This window comes from Ovis canadensis, chromosome 11 (assembly GCF_042477335.2).
Source record: "Ovis canadensis isolate MfBH-ARS-UI-01 breed Bighorn chromosome 11, ARS-UI_OviCan_v2, whole genome shotgun sequence".
Taxonomy (NCBI): Eukaryota; Metazoa; Chordata; class Mammalia; order Artiodactyla; family Bovidae; genus Ovis; species Ovis canadensis.
Window position 1 is genome coordinate 60474099 of NC_091255.1, and position 21744 is coordinate 60495842.

General features: G+C 49.8%; 1 protein-coding gene across 1 annotated transcript in view; it reads right to left on the bottom strand.

Annotated features, from left to right (window-relative positions):
- The window catches only part of CARD14 (caspase recruitment domain family member 14), a 23663-nt gene extending 7298 nt beyond the window's left edge, over positions 1–16365 (bottom strand). The window contains exons 1-14 of the mRNA XM_069541975.1: positions 16035–16365; positions 13783–14010; positions 12459–12596; positions 11205–11530; positions 8517–8684; positions 7431–7550; positions 6688–6813; positions 6038–6193; positions 4921–5028; positions 3877–4019; positions 3695–3789; positions 2061–2121; positions 1694–1886; positions 6–132 (exon numbers count right to left, since the gene is read on the bottom strand). Coding sequence (XP_069398076.1) covers positions 6–132; positions 1694–1886; positions 2061–2121; positions 3695–3789; positions 3877–4019; positions 4921–5028; positions 6038–6193; positions 6688–6813; positions 7431–7550; positions 8517–8684; positions 11205–11530; positions 12459–12596; positions 13783–13993 — 1972 coding nt within the window. The 5' untranslated portion in view covers positions 13994–14010; positions 16035–16365. The remainder of the gene's footprint in view (positions 1–5; positions 133–1693; positions 1887–2060; positions 2122–3694; positions 3790–3876; positions 4020–4920; positions 5029–6037; positions 6194–6687; positions 6814–7430; positions 7551–8516; positions 8685–11204; positions 11531–12458; positions 12597–13782; positions 14011–16034) is intronic.
- Positions 16366–21744: the final 5379 nt, after the last annotated feature.

Below are 21744 nucleotides of genomic sequence, written 5' to 3' on the forward strand. Positions count from 1 at the left end.
TGTACCCTCCATGTTGACCTTCACTGACAGACAGCAGAAGCCATTCACCCTCCGGAGAAGTCCGATGGCCCGCTCCAGGGTCATGCCTTCCAGGACGGCCTTGGACGAGGGCTCGGTTGCCTCGTAATCCACCTGATAGAAGATCATGAGGGTTATTGCTGTTGACCAGGCTTCTGCAGCTGCGGTCTGAGTGCAGGCATGTGCCCTGCAGGAGACTTACTGCTTCCCAGACACCCATCCGCCCCCATCAGAGACCTGTGTCCTGTGTATCAGGACAACTTGATGCAGGGTCTCCAGGCTACACACATTCCCACCCTGGATCAGGTACTTAGATCGCCACTGGGCGCCTAGTTTCTGCTCTCCAACATGCTCCATTCTAGAGCATTCTGGAGCAGAGTCCTCAGCTTGGGACTATTGCCATTTGGGGCCATCCTGGACCTTGCAGGATGTTTTGCACCTTCTCTGACTTCCACCCACCAGATGCCAGGGCACCCCTCAGGTCACTCCTTCCCCAGCTGTGAAATCCACAGGGCTCTTATCCACTCATTTGTTCCCAGTGTTGTGTTGGTTTAGGAGAGTAGATATGTTTATAATGAGAAAAACAGAGATGTTTTTAATGCTGTTAGAACGGAATTGGCCCCATTCAAGTATAAGGACTGTCTCATAAAGGGGCTCTGTTGCTTTAACCACAATGTGAGCTGACAATTGAGAATCTCACCAGGACTGTTAGAAGTGTGACGAAGGGCTTTTGTGTTGGGTGGGCTGATGCTTACGTCAGGAGCTCTGTGTGTGATCATTTGAGACAGGAGAGCTCAGCTCAGCCCATGGACAGTGGGGAGAAGCAGTAGGGTCCATGAAATCCTGATTGAGGGTACAGCCCCTCCCTCCCCCTCTCAGCCCTACAGCCGCCCCCTATAACCCCCTACCCTGGAAGGAATTGGTGATGCCTGTTTTTCAAATTTCCTGCTAATCTTAAAAGGCCTGATGCTTAATAATTCTGCTTTTGTTGTTGCTGCTGTTCAGTCACCAAGTCGTGTCTGACTCTTTGTGACCCCATGAACTATAGCACGCTGGGCTTTGCTATCCCTCACCATCTTCTGGAGTTTGCCCAAGTTCATGTCTATTGAATCAGTGATGCTTTTAGGTAACATCAAAGTGACCTCCCTGTCCATCAGTTCACTTAATAATAATTAGGTTGTACATTTTTGTTTTCTGCAGTTTAATGGATATTTTATAGTAAAAAAATTTTTTTTATGTCCCCAAGGTTAAAATGGAGAATTTCATTATGTGTATTTTAACACATACACATGAAGTGACAGTAAGATTATTACAAAAAAAAAAAAAACCCACATCAGAATCTTACATAATCTCTATCAGAAGATTCCTGGGCCAAGATTGCTTCATCCCCAAAGCTCGCTCAGCTGGTGCATAGTCCAGCCTTCAACAGCTTGTAGGTCACCCTCGAGTTCAAGGATGTCAGGGTGGAGAAGGGCGCAGGGTTTTGATGAGAGTCACCAGGACTCTCTAATCATTGTGTTACTCTGTTTTATGTTAGCCCAAGAAAAGAGCATGGACCAATCCAATAATCCATTTTTGTCAAGTTGAATCCATGGCTGCCTAGGTTACCTGCCTCTCGTGCTGACCCCACCCTCAAGAGGATGCTGGGGGCTTGAGGGGCTGGCGCCACACTCACCATGACAATCTGGGTGCCGGGGCGCAAAGCCATCTCATCTGCCGCAGAGCCCGGGGTGACCCGATGAATGAAGATGCCCGTGAGGTTCCCGCCAATAACGCTTATCTGCTCCAGCAGCGCATTCCCCTGGAAGGCCAGCACAGTGACCTGGCTCAGGATCTTGCGGGCTGGCCTCCGCCTCACTGGGAAGCAGCTGCAGGAAGGGAGGCGCCGGAGCTCAGGCATCCTAGAGCAGAAGCTTGGGTCTCCCCCTGGGTCCCCTCTAGTCCCAGCATTCTGGAATTCTTCCCAGGCCTCAAACAGGCTGACAGTGAGGACACAGTCCTCACTCTGCTCTGCCACCTGCTGGCCCCAGCCCTCTGCTCACCTGGTGGAGAGATAGAGGTCCCCAGAAGACGGCTGCAGGCTGTTCTCAGATTCAGGGAGGTCTAGGAGGAAGCCAGGGGCTCAGGTATGGAGCTGGGCCAGCCCTCAAGGTCACCCCACTTCTGAAGGAGTTTTGGCTCACCCGTGTAACCTCAGTGTCACCCCTGCCCCTGCCGCAGGCACCCTTCCTACTTGTTCTGTGTTTTGCTGAGGCTGAACCTTCTCTTGCCCCTCCCTTCCTTGATGCCCAGAACCTTGATTCACTGCTAAAATAGGGGAGGCTGGTGGGGAGATGCATTTGTCAGGGTTTAATCTACATTGTGTCCTTTTGCAGTATTTGAGTTGCTAGCATTTTACAAAATAGGGAATCTGGAATCTGGATTTCTGTCTTCACTTGAGAAATCAAATCTGGCATAACTCTGGGCCTGTATTTCTGTGTGGCAGCCACCGCTGGCATTGGTCATCGGCTGCCTCCTGACTCCTGGGTCACCCTGCTGCTCAGCTGGCCACAGCAGGACTCTGAGTTGGCAATCTGCAGGGCTAGATGTCCTCAGAGTCTCCCCAAGGCCTATATTTTAATATGTAGCCTGTGAGGCAGATGGGCTGCCCCCAGCCCAGGTGTCAGCCTCCCTGCAGGTAAGGTTGCCCTTCTCGCCTCCTGAGCTGCTCAGAGAACCAGAGGGCTCTCAGACAGCTAGTGGTCACCAGTTGCAGGCAGCCTGTGCCCAGCTCACAGATAAACATACACTCGTGCTCACATTCAAAGCCAAGTGAAATTATACACTCCCAATGTATTTGAGGTCAAAAGTAAATAAACAAGGACTTGATGCACAATCATGACAAAAGGAAAAAAAAAGAGCATTGACTCATCCTGTTTGTGATCTCACATCCAGGTTGGTTATATCTGGGGTGGAGCCTCTGTTATAAATAAAAATGGCAATGAATTTGTAAGAGGCAAGGTTTCTGGTCATGTGACCCACAGAAAGCCTGAGGCCATCAGTCCTGAAGGGGCTGCCAGGCGACAGCGTGGGGATACACGCACTCCCTGGTGGCTGTAAGGTGAAATTCAGACAAGATGCTAAGCTCCTGCTCTGTGCAAGGCCCAAGGTTGGGGGCAAGACCCGTGAGGGGCCTGTGCCTTGAGAAGGAGACAGGACCAGTTAAGTGACAAATATGGGGAATAAGCCACAGGAGAAATGGGAATGTCTCAGGTGCCAGCATGCGGCAGAAATGTTCCCAGCAGGTGCCTCAGCAAGGAGCAGTGAGGATGGAAGCCAGTTGCCCTCTGGTATCACTGGGAGGCCCAAGTGTCCTTGGGACAGAGAGAGGACGTGTATGTCTGGAGCTATCTGAACTTTATGTTGAGCTGGACGTGGAGGTGAATGCAACTCCTTTAGCCTCCAAGTGAAAACAAAAGGAGACTCAGTAAACACAGCACATCTGGACACTGGTTTGAACTGCCAGGCTGTCTGGATGTTCCCAGAGCTCAGGTCAGGGCAGTAGTCAGGTTCACTGCTCTCTGCCCCTCCCCTGGGGTGTCTCACCTGCCTCCCTGAAGATCCCTGTCTTCTTCCTGGCTCTGCCAGCCCAGCCAGGGGTGGTGTGGTGGCTGTAGAGGTTTGGGGGTACACTCACCTGCCTGGTCTACAATCTCAAAATCCAAGTCTGCATTGCTCTTCTTAGCACCCAGGGAGCCTCCCTGGTCTACCTCCAGGATTTCTGGGCAGCCACTGTAAAGCATAAGAAGATGGAAGTCAGTGTCCCAGGGGGCTACGGGCAGTTGGAGCCACCTGATCCTGTCCATAGCCCCACTCTACCTGGAAGACCAGGGGTCTTCCCAGAAGTCCTCTGTGGCCCGCTTGCACAGGGATTGCTGGCTGGGAGGCGCAGGGCTGCTGGAGCGGAAGCTGTCCACCAACTCTCGGCTGGACGTGGCACTCAGGTCAGACCAGAGCTGAGACTGGGGGAGGACACAGCAGAAGTCACCATGGGGCTCTAATGGGGATCCCCCAGGACACTATCCCTGTTGCCTCTACTGTGTAGAGTGTAATGATAATAAGCCACAGCCTCCCACTGACAGGGTAGAGGAGGAAGAGGAGGGGAAGGAGGAGCAAAGAGCCAAGCCACATTAATTGAGCACCTACTATGTGTTGGGTACTCTATTAGCTACTTCTAGATTTTATGTTGCTTAGTTCTTTGTTTTTTAAGTTCCCTTCCACATATGGGATCTTAGTCCCTGACTAGGGATTGAGTCCACGCCCCCCGCAATGGAAGTGCAGAATCTTAACCACTGGACCAACAAGGAAGTCACCTGTATCACTTAGTTCTTAATGATAAATCTATCTGGTGGGTAGCATTGTCCCACTTTGGGGTGTCCCAGGTGGTGCTAGTGGTAAGTAATTTGCCTGCCAATGCAGGAGACATAAGAGATACAGGTTTGATCCCTGAGTCGGGAAGATGCCCTGGAGAAGGAAATGGCAACCCATTCCAGTATTCTTGCCTGGAGAATCCCATAGACAGAGGGGTCTGGTGGGCTACAATCCGTGGGGGTCACAAAGAGTCAGATGTGACTGAGCATCTGAGAACACACACTGTCCCACTTTACATATAAAGCGACCGAGGCCAGAGAGGCTAAGTTACTGGCTAGTGAGGGTCACATGCTGACAGGGTGGAAACATGCAAGATGCAGAGCGTGGAACTGGAGGATGCACGCGAAATGTGCAGATCCAGGTGTAGCTCCCCCGTTCACTTGATAAGCCTTTCTTTAGCATCTTTAAGCATCTCCTATGTGCCAGACCCTCTTCTGTCCTGATAGGCGAGGTCTGGTCCAGCCCCAGCAGTGATAGAGACACTGGCCATACCTCAGAGGAGCTGCCGTCACTGTCATCCCGTGGGCAGAGGGCAAACATACGCACCAGCCGCTGCTTCCCCTTCGGACAGGGCTCCCTGGCCCCCACCTCCTGCTTGGGCTGCCAAAGACCCAGACAGGCTGGTTAATTCAGGGAATATCCTAGGTTGCTCTTAGAGTTTCTACCAAGTCGCAACCCCTGTATCTCCAGCTTCCTGAGTGGTTTCCTTTCCTTGGCTTCAAGGCAAAACATTTATGTCCCCTTCTCCCAGCCTGGAACACCTGGCACTGTGGGAGCTGACCACCAATGGGACATGCAGCAACCAGCTTGGTGACTGCATTTTATCCCCTTTGGATAATACATGTTATTCTCTCCTGGTTATACAAATATTAGATACTATATGTATATCTATACATAGTCCACAAAGAATATTGGTGGGGAGGAATAGGCCAATTAGAGAAGAAAGTAAAATTGACCCATCCTCCCACACTCAGAAATAGAGCAGCAAGCAGTTTGTTATCTATTCTTCAGTCTCTTTTCCATGCATATGTATATATATTTTAACATGTTTGATGTGGCAAGTGGGGGAGGGAAGAACGGCTGGGACCCCTGCTTAGGGAGGGTCGGGTCTGGCTGTGCTTCCCAGGTGTCCCTGGGCGCCTCTGAAGAGTCTCACCCACCCAGCAGGGTGTCTGGAGCTGGAGCTGCTGGCAAGACCGTAATTAGAGGTTTTACAGTAATTTTAGTTTTTTGAGAATGGAGCTTCCTTCGTTTCTATCACTCAGCTCTCAGGTAGTTTACTTTCAAGCATCCCAGGAAGACATCACCCACTAGACCAAGTGACCACCTGCACAGCTTCCTATGCTTGCTTTCTTCATTGAGTGCCGCACATTCTAGGTTCCAGAACCTTCCACCAAGCTAACCCTTCTATGACTTGCATAGTATTAGCTTAAAAAGAGATGCAGAAGCAGACTCAGCCTGCTCCACTGGATACCGTCAACCTTTGATCACACTACACCTCACAGGAGCCAGCACTGTGGACAGAGCTGAATCCGGTGGTGCCAGTGGGCCCATGTGGCTGGCTTGGGTCTGCCCCAAAACCCTGCATCCTCCCCCCGGCAGCGCTCACCCCTGCTGATGACTCTGCCTGCACCTGCAGCCGCTGGACCTGCTGGCGCAGCTCACAGACCTGGTCCATCAGCTCAAACACCTTCCTGCGGAGGGCGTCCTTCTCAGTCAGGTTCTGAGAAATCTCCATCTGGGCTCCATCCCTCGCCGAGTAGGCCTGGGAGCCGAGATGGAAGACAGGAAGGATCGATGTCCAGAGGATAAAGAGGCTGTGTCGCAGGAGTCCAGCCAGAGAAAGCCCCTGTTTCTGGCCTGTGTTTACCCTGGACTCCCCTGGTGTGCAACACACACAGCTCGTTCTGTGGCTTACCACCATTTATGATTCATGTAAAAGTGAACAGTTTCAGTAACAGTCAATAAGGAGGTGCACACAAACACCTCCTGCTAGAAATGAAAGGGGGGAAGATGATGTACAGCAGGCATGGCAACCGGTAACAGTGGCGGGGAGTTGAGAAACATCTTGGGGACCAAGGAGAGAGACCCCGAGTCTGGAACCTGCTGCCACTGAGGTCAGGTGACCTGGCTGGCCAGCAATAAGCCACACCCAGAGTGGCCTTCCCGACCCTCCTGAGACTCCTCAAGGACTGTACCTTTGGTCCTCAGAGCCCCTCAGCCTGGCACCCAGGCTGGCCCCTCACTCCTCCCGGGTACCTGGTCTCGCTCCTTCTGCAGCTCGACCACTTGGCTCTGCAGGGCGTTCATCTTCTCCTTGTAGATTTCACAGTCCACCTTGGTTTTCTGGAACTGGAGCAGAGTCTGCTCCTTCTCTTCCCAGTACTGGATGGAGGGGGACAAACATGGCCCACGAAGGTCAGTGACTCAGGGTAGGGCTGAGGATGGGGGTTGGGGAGCCTCGGGGAGAAGTGAGGGAGGTGGTTCTCGTGAGGAAGTAGGGTGAACTGATGCTCATTTCTTAAGTGCTAGATTTCAGGTGCATCTAGAGTTGCTGTGTTGATTATATTTTAATTTGATCACCAAAATATGCATGGGTCCTGCATGTCAAATTGTGTTTTGTTTATTCCATGTCCCAAAGGGCATACCTATTTTCCCTCTGCCCACCTCATTCTCTTCCACTGTCTCCTTTCTCTCGTCCTCCCCTTGCCTTTTACAGCAACTAAATGAATCCCTGGCTCTCACCCTGGGGCCCCCATGCACTGAAAATCACTCTGTGTTTTTATTGCTTGTTTGCCTGACCTACTTTCTCATCACTCCATAAAGTGAACGTGGCTTTTAGCATTGGATTCTGAGTTGGTGCCTGGTCTAGTTTGACAAAGGAATAAGTGAACAGGCCAATTCATTTCTTGGGCAAAGTTGGTTTTAAGCTCACTGTGGATTAAAGAATCTGCTTCCTCATCCAGGCAGCCCGGCCCCTAAACACAGCCCAGCAGCATCACCTGCTTTCGCTGTCTCTCAGCGGCCACTGCCCGCTCCCTCAGAGAGTGGATGCGGTCCACCAGCTCCTGCTTGCTCTCCAAGGCCTCGTCCAGATTCTGCTCCAGAATGTCCTTCTCCGCCTGGCACAAAGAGATGTCAGCCCAGGGACCCTGACCTCCCCGAAGGCCCCAGGGAAACATTCCCATCATCTCGTCCCCAGGACAGGAGGCAGGAAGATTCGAGTCCTGGTGTGGGGATGGATTTAGCTTTATTACTGCACGTCAGGCAGGAAAAAAGGCAAGGTCAGCAATCAAAATGGGGAACATGCATTTCAGCTCCACGTGAGTGTGGCTAGGAGACAAAGTACAGGAAGCTGAAAGCCTCTGAGGGTAGTATAGCGCCTCCTTCTTTGAGGCAGTTTCAGCCTGCTCCCTCAATAGATCCAAAGGCAGAGGCTTCCAGGAGGGCAAATTTCAAGGGGTGAGGCATTCCCTCTTCACGCTCACTTTTATGAACGATGGCACAGTTCAGGCCAGGTGACCCACACCCCATGAATGTCTGTGGAAGGATTAGTTCAAAAAATAGATATTTATTGATCAAAAGGGACCGGAGAGGAGAGGCAGATGATTTGCATAATTTCAGGGTGCTGGCAACACGAACTTCTCTGCATCTTACAGTTCCCCACTCCCCCATGCCTGCCTGAGCAGGATGGCGGAATATTTTGCAGGCAGAACGTTCCCCCCTTCCACAACCTTAAAGCTAATCTCATCAATTATAATCAGCCTCCATTTACTCCAAAACAACATAGCAGCAGCAAACGAGCTAAGACTTTTCAATACGAGCACAATAGCTTTCAATTTTTCCAGCATATGGGGTCTGGAAAGAACAGGAAGGAGGGATGTGAGAAGGGGTGGTGAGGATGAGTCACTAAGTTTCATCTCACCCAGACCTTAGCTACACCTCAGTGGAACCACCTGTCAGAAATCCCACAGTGTGGAGGCCACAGGCCAAGGCCAGTGACACTACCTGCTGGCCACCAGGGAAGGAAGCTGAGCCTTGGGGGGAGACCAGGGCAGGAAGTGAACCTTGGGGGCACCAGGACCCACCAGGCTGAAGGTCAGGGAGCGGAGCCTCTCATTCTCCTCCTTCAGGCGGCTCAGCTCCTCGTCTCCAGGCTCCAGGTCGCTGGCCATCTTCAGGGACCGCTCTCGAAATTCCCGCTCACAGGAAGAAGACATCTTCTCTCGCTGCAGCTCTTGCTTCATCAGATACAGCTGCCAGAGAGGAGAAGGAGGGGGAGAAGGTCACTGCTGTTTCTCCACTAGACTAGGAGTAGGGTGTGGTCCTCAGCCTTTCTCCTTAGTGATGATGCTTTTCATACTCAAAAAGGTCCCTCTCCCAAGATTTCAAAATCCATAAAGGGTTTTACCTAAAGAATAGTCCCTGTAGGATGATAAAAGCATTTTAGCTTTATCTTACTGGGAGGTGTAGGGGTTAAATCACTGAGCTGGGGTCCCCAGAAACAGAGAAAGGAGCCCTTGCCATCGGCTCTTGGATCTGACAGCCAGTGCAGCCAGGGATGAATGGCCACTACGCCTCCTCCAGCATGGCCCTGCTTCTCCGCCTTTTCACATTCCACTAAATGTGTCAGGTGAAGTGGGGGGCAGCCAGAAGAAACCCCAGGGGATCTACCAGAATTAGAGGTTTGGGTGTGAACTCGTGATTTCTAAACTATGTGCATGTGTGTGTCTACGCATGGCTGCATGCCATGTGCCTATGCGTATCTGTAGGTGTGTGTATACCTGTGTATCTATGTGCATGTTTCCTAGCCCTCTCTGCTAAAACGGCTGAGGAGCAAAGACACCGCAGTAGCAATGAGCACACCTAGAGCCCAGACCTTGGTCACTAAAAGGAACTGGGGCCCCTTGAAGAAATGGTTGACTTTGGAGCTGAGGTGGGGTGGGTATGAGATGATCCTGGAATATCTTGTGATGATGCAAAGAAAGTCAGTGCTAAGAAAACTCGATGGCATGTCATGTCCCAGGACACAACATATTGAAGGGGTTCCCACTGCCAAATCTAGGACACCTTGAGCACCAAACTAAAGACAATCACATGTTACAGATTACTGGAAATAGGAATCCACGCATCTGTGCCAATAACAGATGCACAAGTGTGGAAAGGAAAGGCTCTCTCTCACGGTCAGGATGCTGAGGGCCAACTGGTCACCAGGGGGAGCACTGGAGATGGGGCTCATTATTTTGCAGCCACCAGAGTAAAGATGTGCTCAGGCAAGAATCACTGGTCAGGCTAAGTCCAGGGGAAGGTGTCAACATGAAGCTAGGGTGCTTGATGGCCGCAAAACGCCTCTCCCATACCCCGGTTTGCTTACCAGCTGCAGGGAGTAATAGTAAGAGTACTTTGGCGATTTTGGTACAATACCTGATCCTGGACTGGAGGGAAAATGCCATAAAGAATGTACTTGCTCAGAGGTTAAAGCATCTGCCTGCAATGTGGGAGACCCAGGTTCGATCCCTGGATTGGGAAGATCCCCTGGAGAAGGAAATGGCAACCCACTCCAGTATTCTTGCCTGGAGAATTCCATGGACTGAGGAGCCTGGTGGGCTACAGTCCACGGGGTCACAAAGAGTTAGACACAACTGAGTGACTTCACATACATAAAACTGGAACATTTTGGGAGAATGGCATTGAAACATGTATAATATCATATAAGAAACGAATCCTCATTCTAGGTTCGATGCAGGATACAGGATGCTTGGGGCTGGTGCACTGGGATGACCCAGAGGGATGGTATGGGGAGCGAGGAGGGAAGGGGGTTCAGGATTGGGAACACGTGTACACCCGTGGCGGATTCATGTTGATGTATGGCAAAACCAATACAATATTGTAAAGTAATTAGCCTCTAATTAAAATAAATAAATTTAAATTTAAAAAAACTGGAACACATACAGTAGATTTAAGGATTATATGACTGTAATTTTATGAAGTCGACAACTGCACCACAATTATATAAGAGAAATTTCCTATTTTTAGGAAATATACATCAAAATGTTTGGGGGTAAAGGGCCATGATGCATTCAACTCAAGTGGTTCAGGAAAAAGTGTGTGTACGCGTGGGGAGGGAAAGAGAGAGAGCACAGTAAAAAAGAAAAGGTATGTGGATGTATTTGTATTTTTATCTGTATATTTTTGGGTAAATTCAAAATTCTTTCTAAATAAAATTTAGAAAACTAAAATCAGACAATGCCATAGTTAAAAGCAAATGCCAAAATGACAAAGAATGACTATCCTCCATAAAGAACTCTTGTAGATCAATAAGAAGATACAATAATTATCCCCAACAGAAATATGAGTAAAAGACTGTTGGGGTCTGAGGGGGCCTCACTAGTAACATTCCTGTTCTCCCATCTGTATCCAGGACCAGCTGAGAAAGACAAAGGAGGAGCCAACAGAAGTCCCCTTGGTTACTGATGCAGTTGGAGGGGAGCAGGGCTGGCTGGTTCCACTATTCCATAACAGCCACCACTCCCGGAATAGCCAGTCTGCCAGAGGTAGGATGAGGAGGAGGGCTCCCCATCGTGGGCACTTCACAGACCAGGCGATTGCAGGGCAAGGTGGTTGAGGCCACGTAGCTTATTCGAGGGGACCCTGGTGGAGAAGTTTCCTGCAGGGGTGTTGCAGGGAGTGGGAGAGGGGTTCCAGGAGATAGGCCAGCAAGTGCAAAGGCCCAGAGTGGGGAGCAGCTGGTCAGAATGGTCACCCTGAGCTGTTACCTCTTCCTGCAAGCAGCGGCAGCGCGTGGTGGCCAGCTCCTTCTCCTGCAGCGCATTGCTGTAGTGCAGCGAGAGACTCAGCATCTCATCCTTCAGCTTCAGCACCTCGTGGAAGTGGGCGCTGACCTCGCGCTTCATGCGGCTGTGATCGGTCTCCAGCTGACTCAGGGCCTCAGCGCGGGCCTCGGCCTGGTCCAGGCGCTCCTGCAGCTGCTGGCACTGCCGCAGCAGTGCCTCCTTCTGCCCCTTTTCCTGGCTCAGCTCCTCCTGCAGGCTCCCGATGGCCCCGGCCAGGCACTCGGTCAGCTTGGATGTCTCCATGAGCCCTGAGGGACAGGGCAGGTAGGCCAGGGGCTCCTCGTCCTGCAGGGTCTTGCTGCCTGCACCCACACTCTCAAGCAGGGCCCCCACCCTAATTTGTGGGTCACCGTAAATGCTTCCAGGCTCAACAGGACTTGATATTTCGGTTAAATAAATAGCACGAAAGGTGATTTTTGTCCTCATTCTTGGCTTCCCTGTGGGACCTGGCTGTTTAAACCTAACTCCCCATCCCCTGCCACCATCAGCTGAACCTTGCTAGATGTTCATTCTCATGTCATCCTAAGGAAAACATAACAAAGAACATGAATCTGTATAACAGAACCCTGAATCCCATAAACAGGGGCTGTGATGACAAATAGGCTGAAATACTTTCCTATCCACAGTTTTGAGTGATGTCGCCCTGCCCCTTCAAATACCTAAATCTTTCAACAGCTTCTCCAGGGAAGCCTAAAATGACTCAGTTAATGAACAAGACCTCATCTCCCACCTGGCCGGTATAAATCTTTACTTAGAAGCTCCTCTCCTTTTTCCCGCTCTCGGCCCCTCCCAAGAGCCAGAGCTGGGCAGGACTGGGCAGGACCGAGTAGGAACCGGTTCCTTCTGCCTCAAGCACCTCAAGGTAAAGGTTTTCTAAGAAAGGACACACTTCCTCTTTGTCTGTGCCTCTCAGATGCAGGATCCATGCCCCGTGAGGGGTCTGCTCTTGGTGTTGGATAGTTAGGGACAGAGTTTTTCATTTATAACCTGAGGTCATGGGCTCTGCCTACCCACCCCCACTAGGGTTAGTGTGTGTGTGTGTGGGGGGGTCTCCTCACCCCCCACAGTCTGGAGGGTGTGGTTGGAGCACAGGGACAGGAATGTCTGCCCAGTCTGGAACAGCCTACAGTCAAGGAAGGACACCTCCTCAGCCCTGGTTATATCCCCAGATCTTACCACTGAAGTTTGTGAAGTCCACGCTGGGCTGCAGCCCCGTGACTAGGGTGTAGACATCAGGGTTGTGGAACTTCAGGCTCTCCAGGAAGGCAACGGCCCCATTCTTGCCTCGAGTCTTTAGCAAATCCAGCAAGTACCCTTGGGAGAGAGAACAGTCTTAGCTAGCCAGGTACTGGGTGGGCTTCCCATGAAGGAAGCAGAGTACAGTGGGGTGGCGGTCATCCTTGCACATCTAGGAACCAGGAGGTCAAAGCAGTTTTCCAGGGTCGATTTACTACTTCCATGATGGTGGTAAGACTCGAAAGGGGTCAGGCTGATATTTATTGAGGAACTGCTACAACCCAAGTGCTAAGAGTTGAGAATAAAAGACTCAAAAGGATAATCGTTGCTCTCCAGACCTCTCCCAGGTGTGTTGTGGACACATGCAGACGCACATGTACAAAGCAGGTGGGAGGGAAGAAGCAAATAGCAGTGCCCAGGGTCTGGTCCTAGAGAGGCTCAGGCCTTCCAAGCCCACCTAGATCCCATTACTCTCAGCTTGAATTAGCTTGAATTAATTTCTCCCCTATAATGGTCGTTAGGCAACAGGCACAAATAGTATCACATTGATAGCTACCACTTACTGCCTGTTTTTGAAGGCCCAGGCTTTGAGATGAGTATCTGATAAAGAGTAACTCATTCCATTCTCCTAACAACTTCATATGATGAAGCTTTCCTGTTTTTGAACGAATAAACACAGCTAGTCAGACAATCAGAATCAGCTCCAAAGGCATCTGGATTGGGTTGAGTTGTGGCCCCCAAAGTTATGTTCACTTGGAAACTGCCAGTGGGACCTTGTTCAGAAAAGGCTTTGCAGATGTAATTAAGGTAAGGCTATCAAGAGGAGGTCCTCCTGAGTTATGCAGGTAGGCCATAATCCAATCATAAACATTCTTATAAGAGACAAAAAAGGAAAAGACAGAAAGAAGGACATGTGATGATAGAGGCGGAGATTGCAGTGATGTAGCCACAAACCAAGGATGCTGGGGCCACCAGAAGCAGAAAAAGGCAAAGGTTTTCTCCCCTAGAGCCTTCAGAGGGAGTTCAGCCCTTCTGACACCTTGATTTCAGGCTTTTGGCCTCTACAGTGTGAAAGAAGACGTTTCTGCAGTTTTAAGCCACCCAGTTTGTGGTCGTCTGTGGTGGCATTTCTGGGGCACTAACCCAGTCCCATGACTTGACCTCAGGTCACCTCAAGGTCCTGCACTCCCTGCCCTCACACAGGCCTTTCCAGCACCACCTGAGCCAAGCTGGTTCTGCAGTGGGCTGGGACACAGGTCCTCACCGACTCTCATGGCTGTGTTGTTGAACCTGGGGCTGTGCAGCACCTCCTCCTCGTCCAGCTGGTCCAGCACCTTGGCCTGGCGCAGGTAGGGGGTGAGACGGCTGGGGCAGATGCTGCGTACAATCCTGCAGCGGTGGTCCTCCATCATCTCCCACAGCACCTCCTCGTCCAGGGAGGTCAGCGAGGAGTCTGTGCGGCACAGCTCCGCCATGGCCCGGCCTCAGCACCCTGGATGGGAAGGGTGGCCACGGAGGGCTGGGGTCAGAGAGACACAGCTTCCTGTCCAGGAGGTCTTTCCATCCAAACCCTCTTCCCCAAGTCAGCAGTAGGGAGGAAATGACCAATTCAGAGAGGTCATGACACTCGCTCTGGCCCAGGTGTCCTGTGACCAGTAGGAGGATGCTGTCCATCCTTATTGTTGATATCAAGTCAGTCCCTCAACCAGGAGCAGAGCAAGCAGAACGGGGTTTCTTTTGGATTCAGGAGACTGGATTTGCCTTTAAATCTCAGGAAGCTGCCCTTGGCCTGGGGAATGGGTGTACTGAATGAGGGTGACATTACAAACCAGATGGATGGGGCTTTCCCTGGCGATTCAGTCGTTAAAACTCTGTGCTCCCAGTGCAGGGGGCCCAGGTTCAATCCCTGGTTAGGGAACTAGATCCCACATGCTACAGCTAAAGATCCTGCATGCTACAGCTAAGTCCTGGTACAGCCAAATAAATAAAAAATAAAATAAAAATCTGTCTCATTGAAAAAACAAAACAAACCAGATGAATCTAGAACATGTATTCTTAATAGGTGTGACAGAGCCCTCAAGGGGTCAAAAATTGATTCTTAAGCAAAAATTCTTACTCTTCTGTGTACTAGAGTGGGTTGCCTTTTCCTCCTACAGGGGACCTTCGACCCAGGGATCGAACCCAGGTCTCTTACGTCTCTTGCTTTGGCAGGCAGGTTCTTTAACACTAGCGCCACCTGGGAAGCCCATATAAAGTACAGATGTACATAAACAGAGAGTATATCTGTGAGGTTAATATCTCATGAAAGGGTGATTGGGGAAAGGGGAGACACAATCACATCCAAGCACAAGACCTTGTGTTAAGAGGACCTCAGAGGACCCCCTGCCCAGACTGCCAGCCACAGATGCTCCCTGGCTTTGTAATGAGTCACCTCCACAGGTGTGCCCCCACTGAGTCCCTCTCCTCCCTCCAGCCCTGGCACAAAGTCACTAGCCCACTGATCCATCTAAATAAGATGCTTTTAATCTGCAGCCTGTTTTAAGCATCCTAAAAAAAGTCTTTCAAATTATTTAAAATATCCATATACCAGTCACACAGATTCAACCCATCTTAACACTTTGTACCTGGTCTCCTTTTTAAGGACACGCAGTTAGAGACAGCTCAGTTCTGGTGTCTCCAGGTCCTGTCCCTCGCTCTCTTCTTGCAGGTAACTTCTGGACCACGTGACGCATATGACTGTGTCTACACAGGGCATCTTGTCATGTGTCCCCGGGAACCCCATAAACAGCGTGGTACTGGGCATGGCTCTACACTCAGCCTGTCTATTTTTTTGTTATTTTTGCCATACCACGTGGCTTGTGGGATCTTAGTTCCCCCACCAGAGATCAGATCCGGGTCCATGGCAGTGATAGCCCAAGTCTTAACCACTGGATAGCCAAGGAAGTCCCTCAGCCTGTTTTTTGAGGTTTAGCAAATGGATACATGCAGCTTGATCTATTTTTAAACTGTGTACTGAATTCAATTACACTAAGAAACCACAGTCGGTGCTCCAGTGGATGGGCCTTAGGTTGTTTCACCTTTTTCTCCAACACATGCAGTGCCACAGTGACTGTCCATGTACGTCACCTTGAGCACAGGCGGGAGAGTTTCTCTCAGACCTGAGAATTCATATGATTTGGTTCTTTTCATTTGGAATGGCAAGGTGGAGCAGCTGGAGTCAAGTACCTGTATTTTTGAAAAAGCTTTTGGCTGTACCACACAACACATGGGATCTTATTTTCTCAACCAGGGATTGAACCTGTCCCCCTGCTTGGAAACTCAGAGTTTTAACCACTGGACCACCAGGGTAATCCCTCAAATACCTCTTGAAGAGGTCTATACGAAAAATGCTTGAAAACTACAGCAAATCAACCCTTGTAAACTAAGAAAACAAGGAGATGGTCACTGGAGGGTCCTATCCCCATGGAAATCCCCCTACAGTCCATGCGAGGAGCCCCATCTTTAGCGAGGACTCACCAAAAACTGCTCAAATTCGTTTTTGCAGGCACTCCTTGCGGTGGGATGGGATCCCGGGTCCCTCTGAGGCCAGGTGTGGTGCCGGCAGGACGGGGCTGGGCGAGAAAAGCCTGAAAACCTGTGCTAAGATGATCTCATATCTATCTTGAGCCACATGACTTGCACAGAAACTGAGTTTCGGCACCAAAGACTAATGCAAGGAGGGAGAAAAGCAAACTGTTCCAGGAAACAATTAGACAGATCTTTGATCCCTACCATTTGCTTAGGAACTATAAAAGCTTCCTTGGGGCTTGGAACCAGGCTTGTAGAAGGAAAGTGAGCTTTGAACCCTAGGAGACCAAGGAGAGTGCGCAGGTGCAACAGTCACATGGTGTGTCTCTGTCATCATGGGGCCAGACTCCACTGACACCCTTCCCCTTAGTCTTGTACTCAGAAGGAGGGATCTGCTGACAGTTGTGGGTGGGAAAGGGGCATGGGGATCTCACTGGTTGAGGAAGAAGAGGGAGCAAGCCAAGAATAGGAGTCCTGCCCTTAGGTGGTTCATTCCTGGTTTCTTCAGGGAACAGTTGATGGATGCTTAGGAATCAGGGTTTTATAGGTTGAACTGTGTCCATGAATCAGAGTTTTATATGTTGAAGTTCTCACTCCCAGTACCTGTGAATGTGGTTTCATTTGGAAATCATGGCAGATGTGATCAAGATAAATTTGTTCAGGTAGGGCCTTGAATCCCTTATGACTTAGTGACTTTATCAGAAGAGAAGCGATCCAGAGACAGACTTACAGGAAGAAGTCATGTGACAACCAAGGCAGAGATCAAAGCGATGCTCATAGAAGCCAAGGGTCACCAAGGATTGCAAGCAATACCCGAGGCTCGGAGAAAGGCATCGAGCAGATTCTCCCTGAGACCTTCAGATGGAGTCTGGACCTCCTGGCGCCTGGATTTTGGATTTCTGGTTTTCAGAACTCAGGGCAAATACATTTCTGTCATTTTAAGCCATGCAATGTGGTAATTTATTATGGAAGCCTTGGGAAACTAACACATAAGTGCAAAGGGAATTTGGAAACTGGCTCAAGTCCTGGAGTGCCCGGCCATGTCCAAGCAGTCAACTACACACTTGAATGGAAAGCTCATGAGCTCCTGGGATCTCTACCCAGTGGAAGTCTGCATCTCTTTGGTGTGGCCTTTCAAATCGGGATGACCTACCTTGCATCAGGACCAGCTGTGCAATCCACAGTGCCCAGTACAAAATGAAAATATGGGCCCCTAGTTTTAAAAGTTTCCAGAAGTTCTAGACAGTGACAGCAGAGCATTAGACCAAGCACAGGGTCCTAGGGACAGGTTACGTCCATGAAGCTGGCCCTGATTTGCATGATCAAGGGGTCTCCAGGCCCCCATTCTGTAATTTATGCCTAAATTCCTATCTCATCCAAGTGATTCTCGTGATATCAATGCCCTTCTGTGAGGTTCTCTTTTAGATGTCGCTGGGGGAATAAGCATTCACTTCTTGGCACCTAGAGGTGGGTGGGCTTGTCAAGAGATGAAGGGCCAAATGAGATGCACCTTCTCCATGGCTGCCAGACTGGTGACTTGGGGCCAGGACAGGCTTCTAACTGGTCAACCACCCAAGGACCCAGGACAGAGGATCAATTCCAGGAGCAGTCCTTCCCAGCCCTGCCTCAAAAGGCCATGGTCTTTTGGCCTTTTGAGGTGTGGCAGCAATAATATACCAGGTGCCCAGCCCCAGTGCTTGGCCAAAGGCGGTTGGGCCTGCGGTCACCCAACAGCCCTGCGCCCCCAGCCAAGCTCCCATCCCCTGCCCCAGAGGCCCCGATACAGCAGAGTGCTTCTGCCCTCGGCCAATTGTGTTTCCTGCCGGCCTCCTCCGTTCCATCCGCATGCTTAGTCGCTTTAGTCATGTCCAACTCATTGTGACCCCATGGACTCTAGCCCAACAGGCTGCTCTGTCCATGGGATTTCCCAGGCAAGAATACTGGAGCAGGTTGCCATGCTCTCCTCCGGGGAATCTTCCTGACCCAGAGATCAAAGCTGTGTCTCTTGCATCTCCTGCTTAGGCAGCATTGGCAGATTCTTTACCACCTAGAAAGCACCCCCCTCATTCCACCCCTACACTGGCTCAGTCCAGCCTCCCGTTCCCCTCAGTCAACCCCACTACCACCAGGACTGTGTTATATGGGTGCCAAGGTGCCTAGGCAAGGGGTTCCCCTTGTGCCTTTTCAGATGACAACCTCGTGAGTGCTGCAGCTCTCACTGTGTCCAATGCAAAGGCTCCGGGTCAGATTCCACACGTAGAACCAGTCCAAATGGGAAAGGTGCTGAATGAAGAAACTCAGAGTCTCTCTTCCAGAGCCTTGCAAAATGAGTCAAAAAATGTAAACAAACAAACAAGAACAACAACAAAAAGCCTGCAGCCACAAAATACAAACAATGGAAAGGTAAACAAGTTTCTCCCCAAAGTTGTGAGAAATGTCGGAATATCAGATGAGCCCCCAAATGGATGAAGTTGTGCCAAGAGGCTCAGGACTGCCAGCGACAGAACCGCATCTCCACGGAAGCATGTAGATTTCAAATAAAGTCTCTACCTTGTCATGGTTTTCGTAATCTCTTAACTTTAGCGGGAATTTTTAAAGAAGTAATGGTTCTTGGAAACGTTTATACTGCATTTAGCAATTCAACCATAATCTTAAATGTAAGTAAAGCTAAAATTTTGCTTTTAAAACAGGTGAGGACTACCCTGGTGGTTCAGTGGTTAGGATTTTGCCTTCTAATGCAACAGGTTCAGGCTCAATTCCTGGTCAGGAAGCTAAGATCCCACATGCCTCATGGCCAAAAAACCAAAACATAAAACAGAAGCAATATTGTAGCAAATTCAATAAACACTTTAAAAATGGTCCACATTAAAAAAATGTGTAACATGGTCTCATGTTTATGGAATGATGTCAATGTGTCAGTCTCTCTAGCAGTACCTCAATCTATATTTTAATTCATCCATCCATCTAATCTGTCCAGCTTTCTCTCATTTGGGGTGTGTGTGTGTGTGTACGCGCATGTACGCGTACTCGAATGTGTAGGAGAGAAAGACGGAGAGAGAGAAATACAAAGAGAGAGATAGAAACAGAGAAACACAGAAAGAGACAGAAAGAGAGCAGGTGGATTTTGGAATGCTGTTCACTGATGCTATTTGTGGTGGTAGAATTTTAGGAAATCAGTTTTTTTTTAATTGATTAAACTTTATAGAATGAGTGAGCCTAGGTTCAATAAAAACCATAAACTCATTGTTTCAGAAAATTATCAATTCAGTTGATCAAATAGAGAAGGAAATTATCACAGATAAGGTGCCCATCAGCCCCAGAGCACCCGGGACACTTCTTGCCTAAACGTGATTATTCATGGCACCTCCCCCTTTCTCTCTCAAAATGACGCAGTTCAGGTGACCAATGATCAGAGACCAGCAGAGGCATCCCCTCTTTTGCTTTCCCTCAGTTCTAGGAGGAAGAGCCAACCCTTGTGTGCCGGGCACAGAGAGAATGGGAGCAGACCAGGATGACAAGCGCTGGCTGAAGTAACTTCTGGAAAAGGCAGGAACATGGGGAAAGAATACTTGGTTGGCCCAGTTCTGCATCAGTGGGGAAGGAAACTGCTTCTTAACCCCAAAACAGGATTTCTTAACCTGCACTTCATAAAGAAGAGCAAGGAACGTTTATAAAATCCTGAGTTTCCCCACAAATTTCTTATAAAATATCCGTCTTAATATAAATCGAGCCTGAGCCTGAAGGTTCAAAAACATGAGAAATAAATACACCAGCCCTGAACAATGACCCTAAATGCCCTCCTTTGATTGGAGTTAATGGCCTGGATTAGCTAGCTCCAAGGAGACAGTGACCAAAAAACTTGGGCTCATGGAATACTGACTTCTATTTTTAGCCAACTACACCCTGGTGTGCTGTCTGGTATTATATGATATAGTCGCCAAGGGTTGGGGCTGGGGGCAGGGGGTTGCCTCTCCAGATTGCAACTCAAACTCTGGGAGCTCCAGATACCCAGGTCTCCATGGATGCCCTGTTGACAGGGACTCGCTGGGAAGCCTTCCCAAGGCTGGGTCATAGTGGGTGACACACTCCTGTCCTGGGAGCGCCTTCTGGCTCAACTGCCACTCCTGCCCCTGCATGCCCATAGTATTGTAGGACTCCCAAGGACTGTCTGTCTGTTTACAGAATCCCACTTCCACCAAAGGGAACTCGGAAAATCAGGGCCGGCTCAAGCGACAAGCTGCCTTACCAGGACAGCTGAAGAGAGACCTCTCTGGGACTCTCTAAACCTCAAGCAACTTGCTCCTGACTCCTGGGACCTGTCAACCACCCCAGGGTGTGTGTATAAGTAGATATAATTGAGTAGAAGCCATGCTAGTCCTTGCTTCATGCAGTGAAGCAGCTTAAGACAGGTCCCCAAATGGGAATTTAAAAGGTGGGAGCTTCCTGGTAACTTAGTCTCAATGTAAATAGGGGTTAGTTTTAACAGTAAAGAAAATTTAGCCCAGAGATCCTTAAGGAGAGTTTAAACTCTATAAAATCCTCTTTTAACCCTATAGTAATTCCAGAGGGAGTCTTAAATCATAAGAACCCTAAGCCTCTAAGATGTGGGTCCTCCTATTTCCCCATGTCAATATTCTTCTCATAGCCCAGGGCACAGATTTTTGCCTGCTTGTGAAGTAGGGGAGAAGGAGCAGTGAGCACATACATGTACACACACATACCCACGTACACAGAGGCACATGCAGGACTCCAGAGTAGGGGGAGTAGGTTAGAGGAAGCTTAAGGGAATTGATGACCCGCAAACATGGTGAGTGAGGCAGAAGGTCGCCAAACACAAATGGGGTGCTCCCTTGCACCCCTCAGCTAACATGCCGCACCAAAGCATCATTGTAAATGTCTGGCTTTGCCCTTACCACCAACAGGAAGCAGTTGGTCTTATTTTATTGTTGTTGCTGTTTAATCACTGAGTTGTGTCCAACTCTTTTATGACCCCATGGACTGTTGCTTGCCAGGTTCCTCTGTCCATGGGATTTCCCAGGTAAGACTACTGGAGTGGATTGCCATTTCCTTCTCCTGGGGATCTTCCTGACCCAAAGATTGAACCTGCATCTCCTGCATTGGCAGGAGGATTCTTTACCATTGAGCAACGAAGGAAGACGAGGTCTTACTTTACACCTGAACTTAGAAACCTTCCTTTTCTTTCATCCTGGGCAATGATGCTGAGATAAGAGTACTAAACAGAACACTTCTTTCATCCAGCATGGCCTGTACTGTCTTAGGTGGTACTTAGCAGCCAGAAGGTGTTTAAGTAATTTAACCAAACAAAATGCGACGAGCTGATTTCTCCTCTTGTCCTCAAACCTGGCACACCTCCATGCCTTGTAAGGAGGAAGCCAGCCCTTCCCATTCCCCCCTGGCCCACAAACAGCTCTTGGACCCCATGCCTGTCCTGCCCACCCTCCCTGGGTATGCTGACCTGCTCTCCTAGAGGTAGACTCTGTACACTTGCCTTCGTCGTCCCTGAGAAGCGATAGCTGACCGGCTACAGTCTCACCTGAGCAGCAGCAGCAGCAGACGAGCAGGTTTGACAGGTGCATCTGTCTGGGCCCTGCCTACAGAAGCAGCACCTCACTCAAGCCTCCACGCATCACTGAAACTC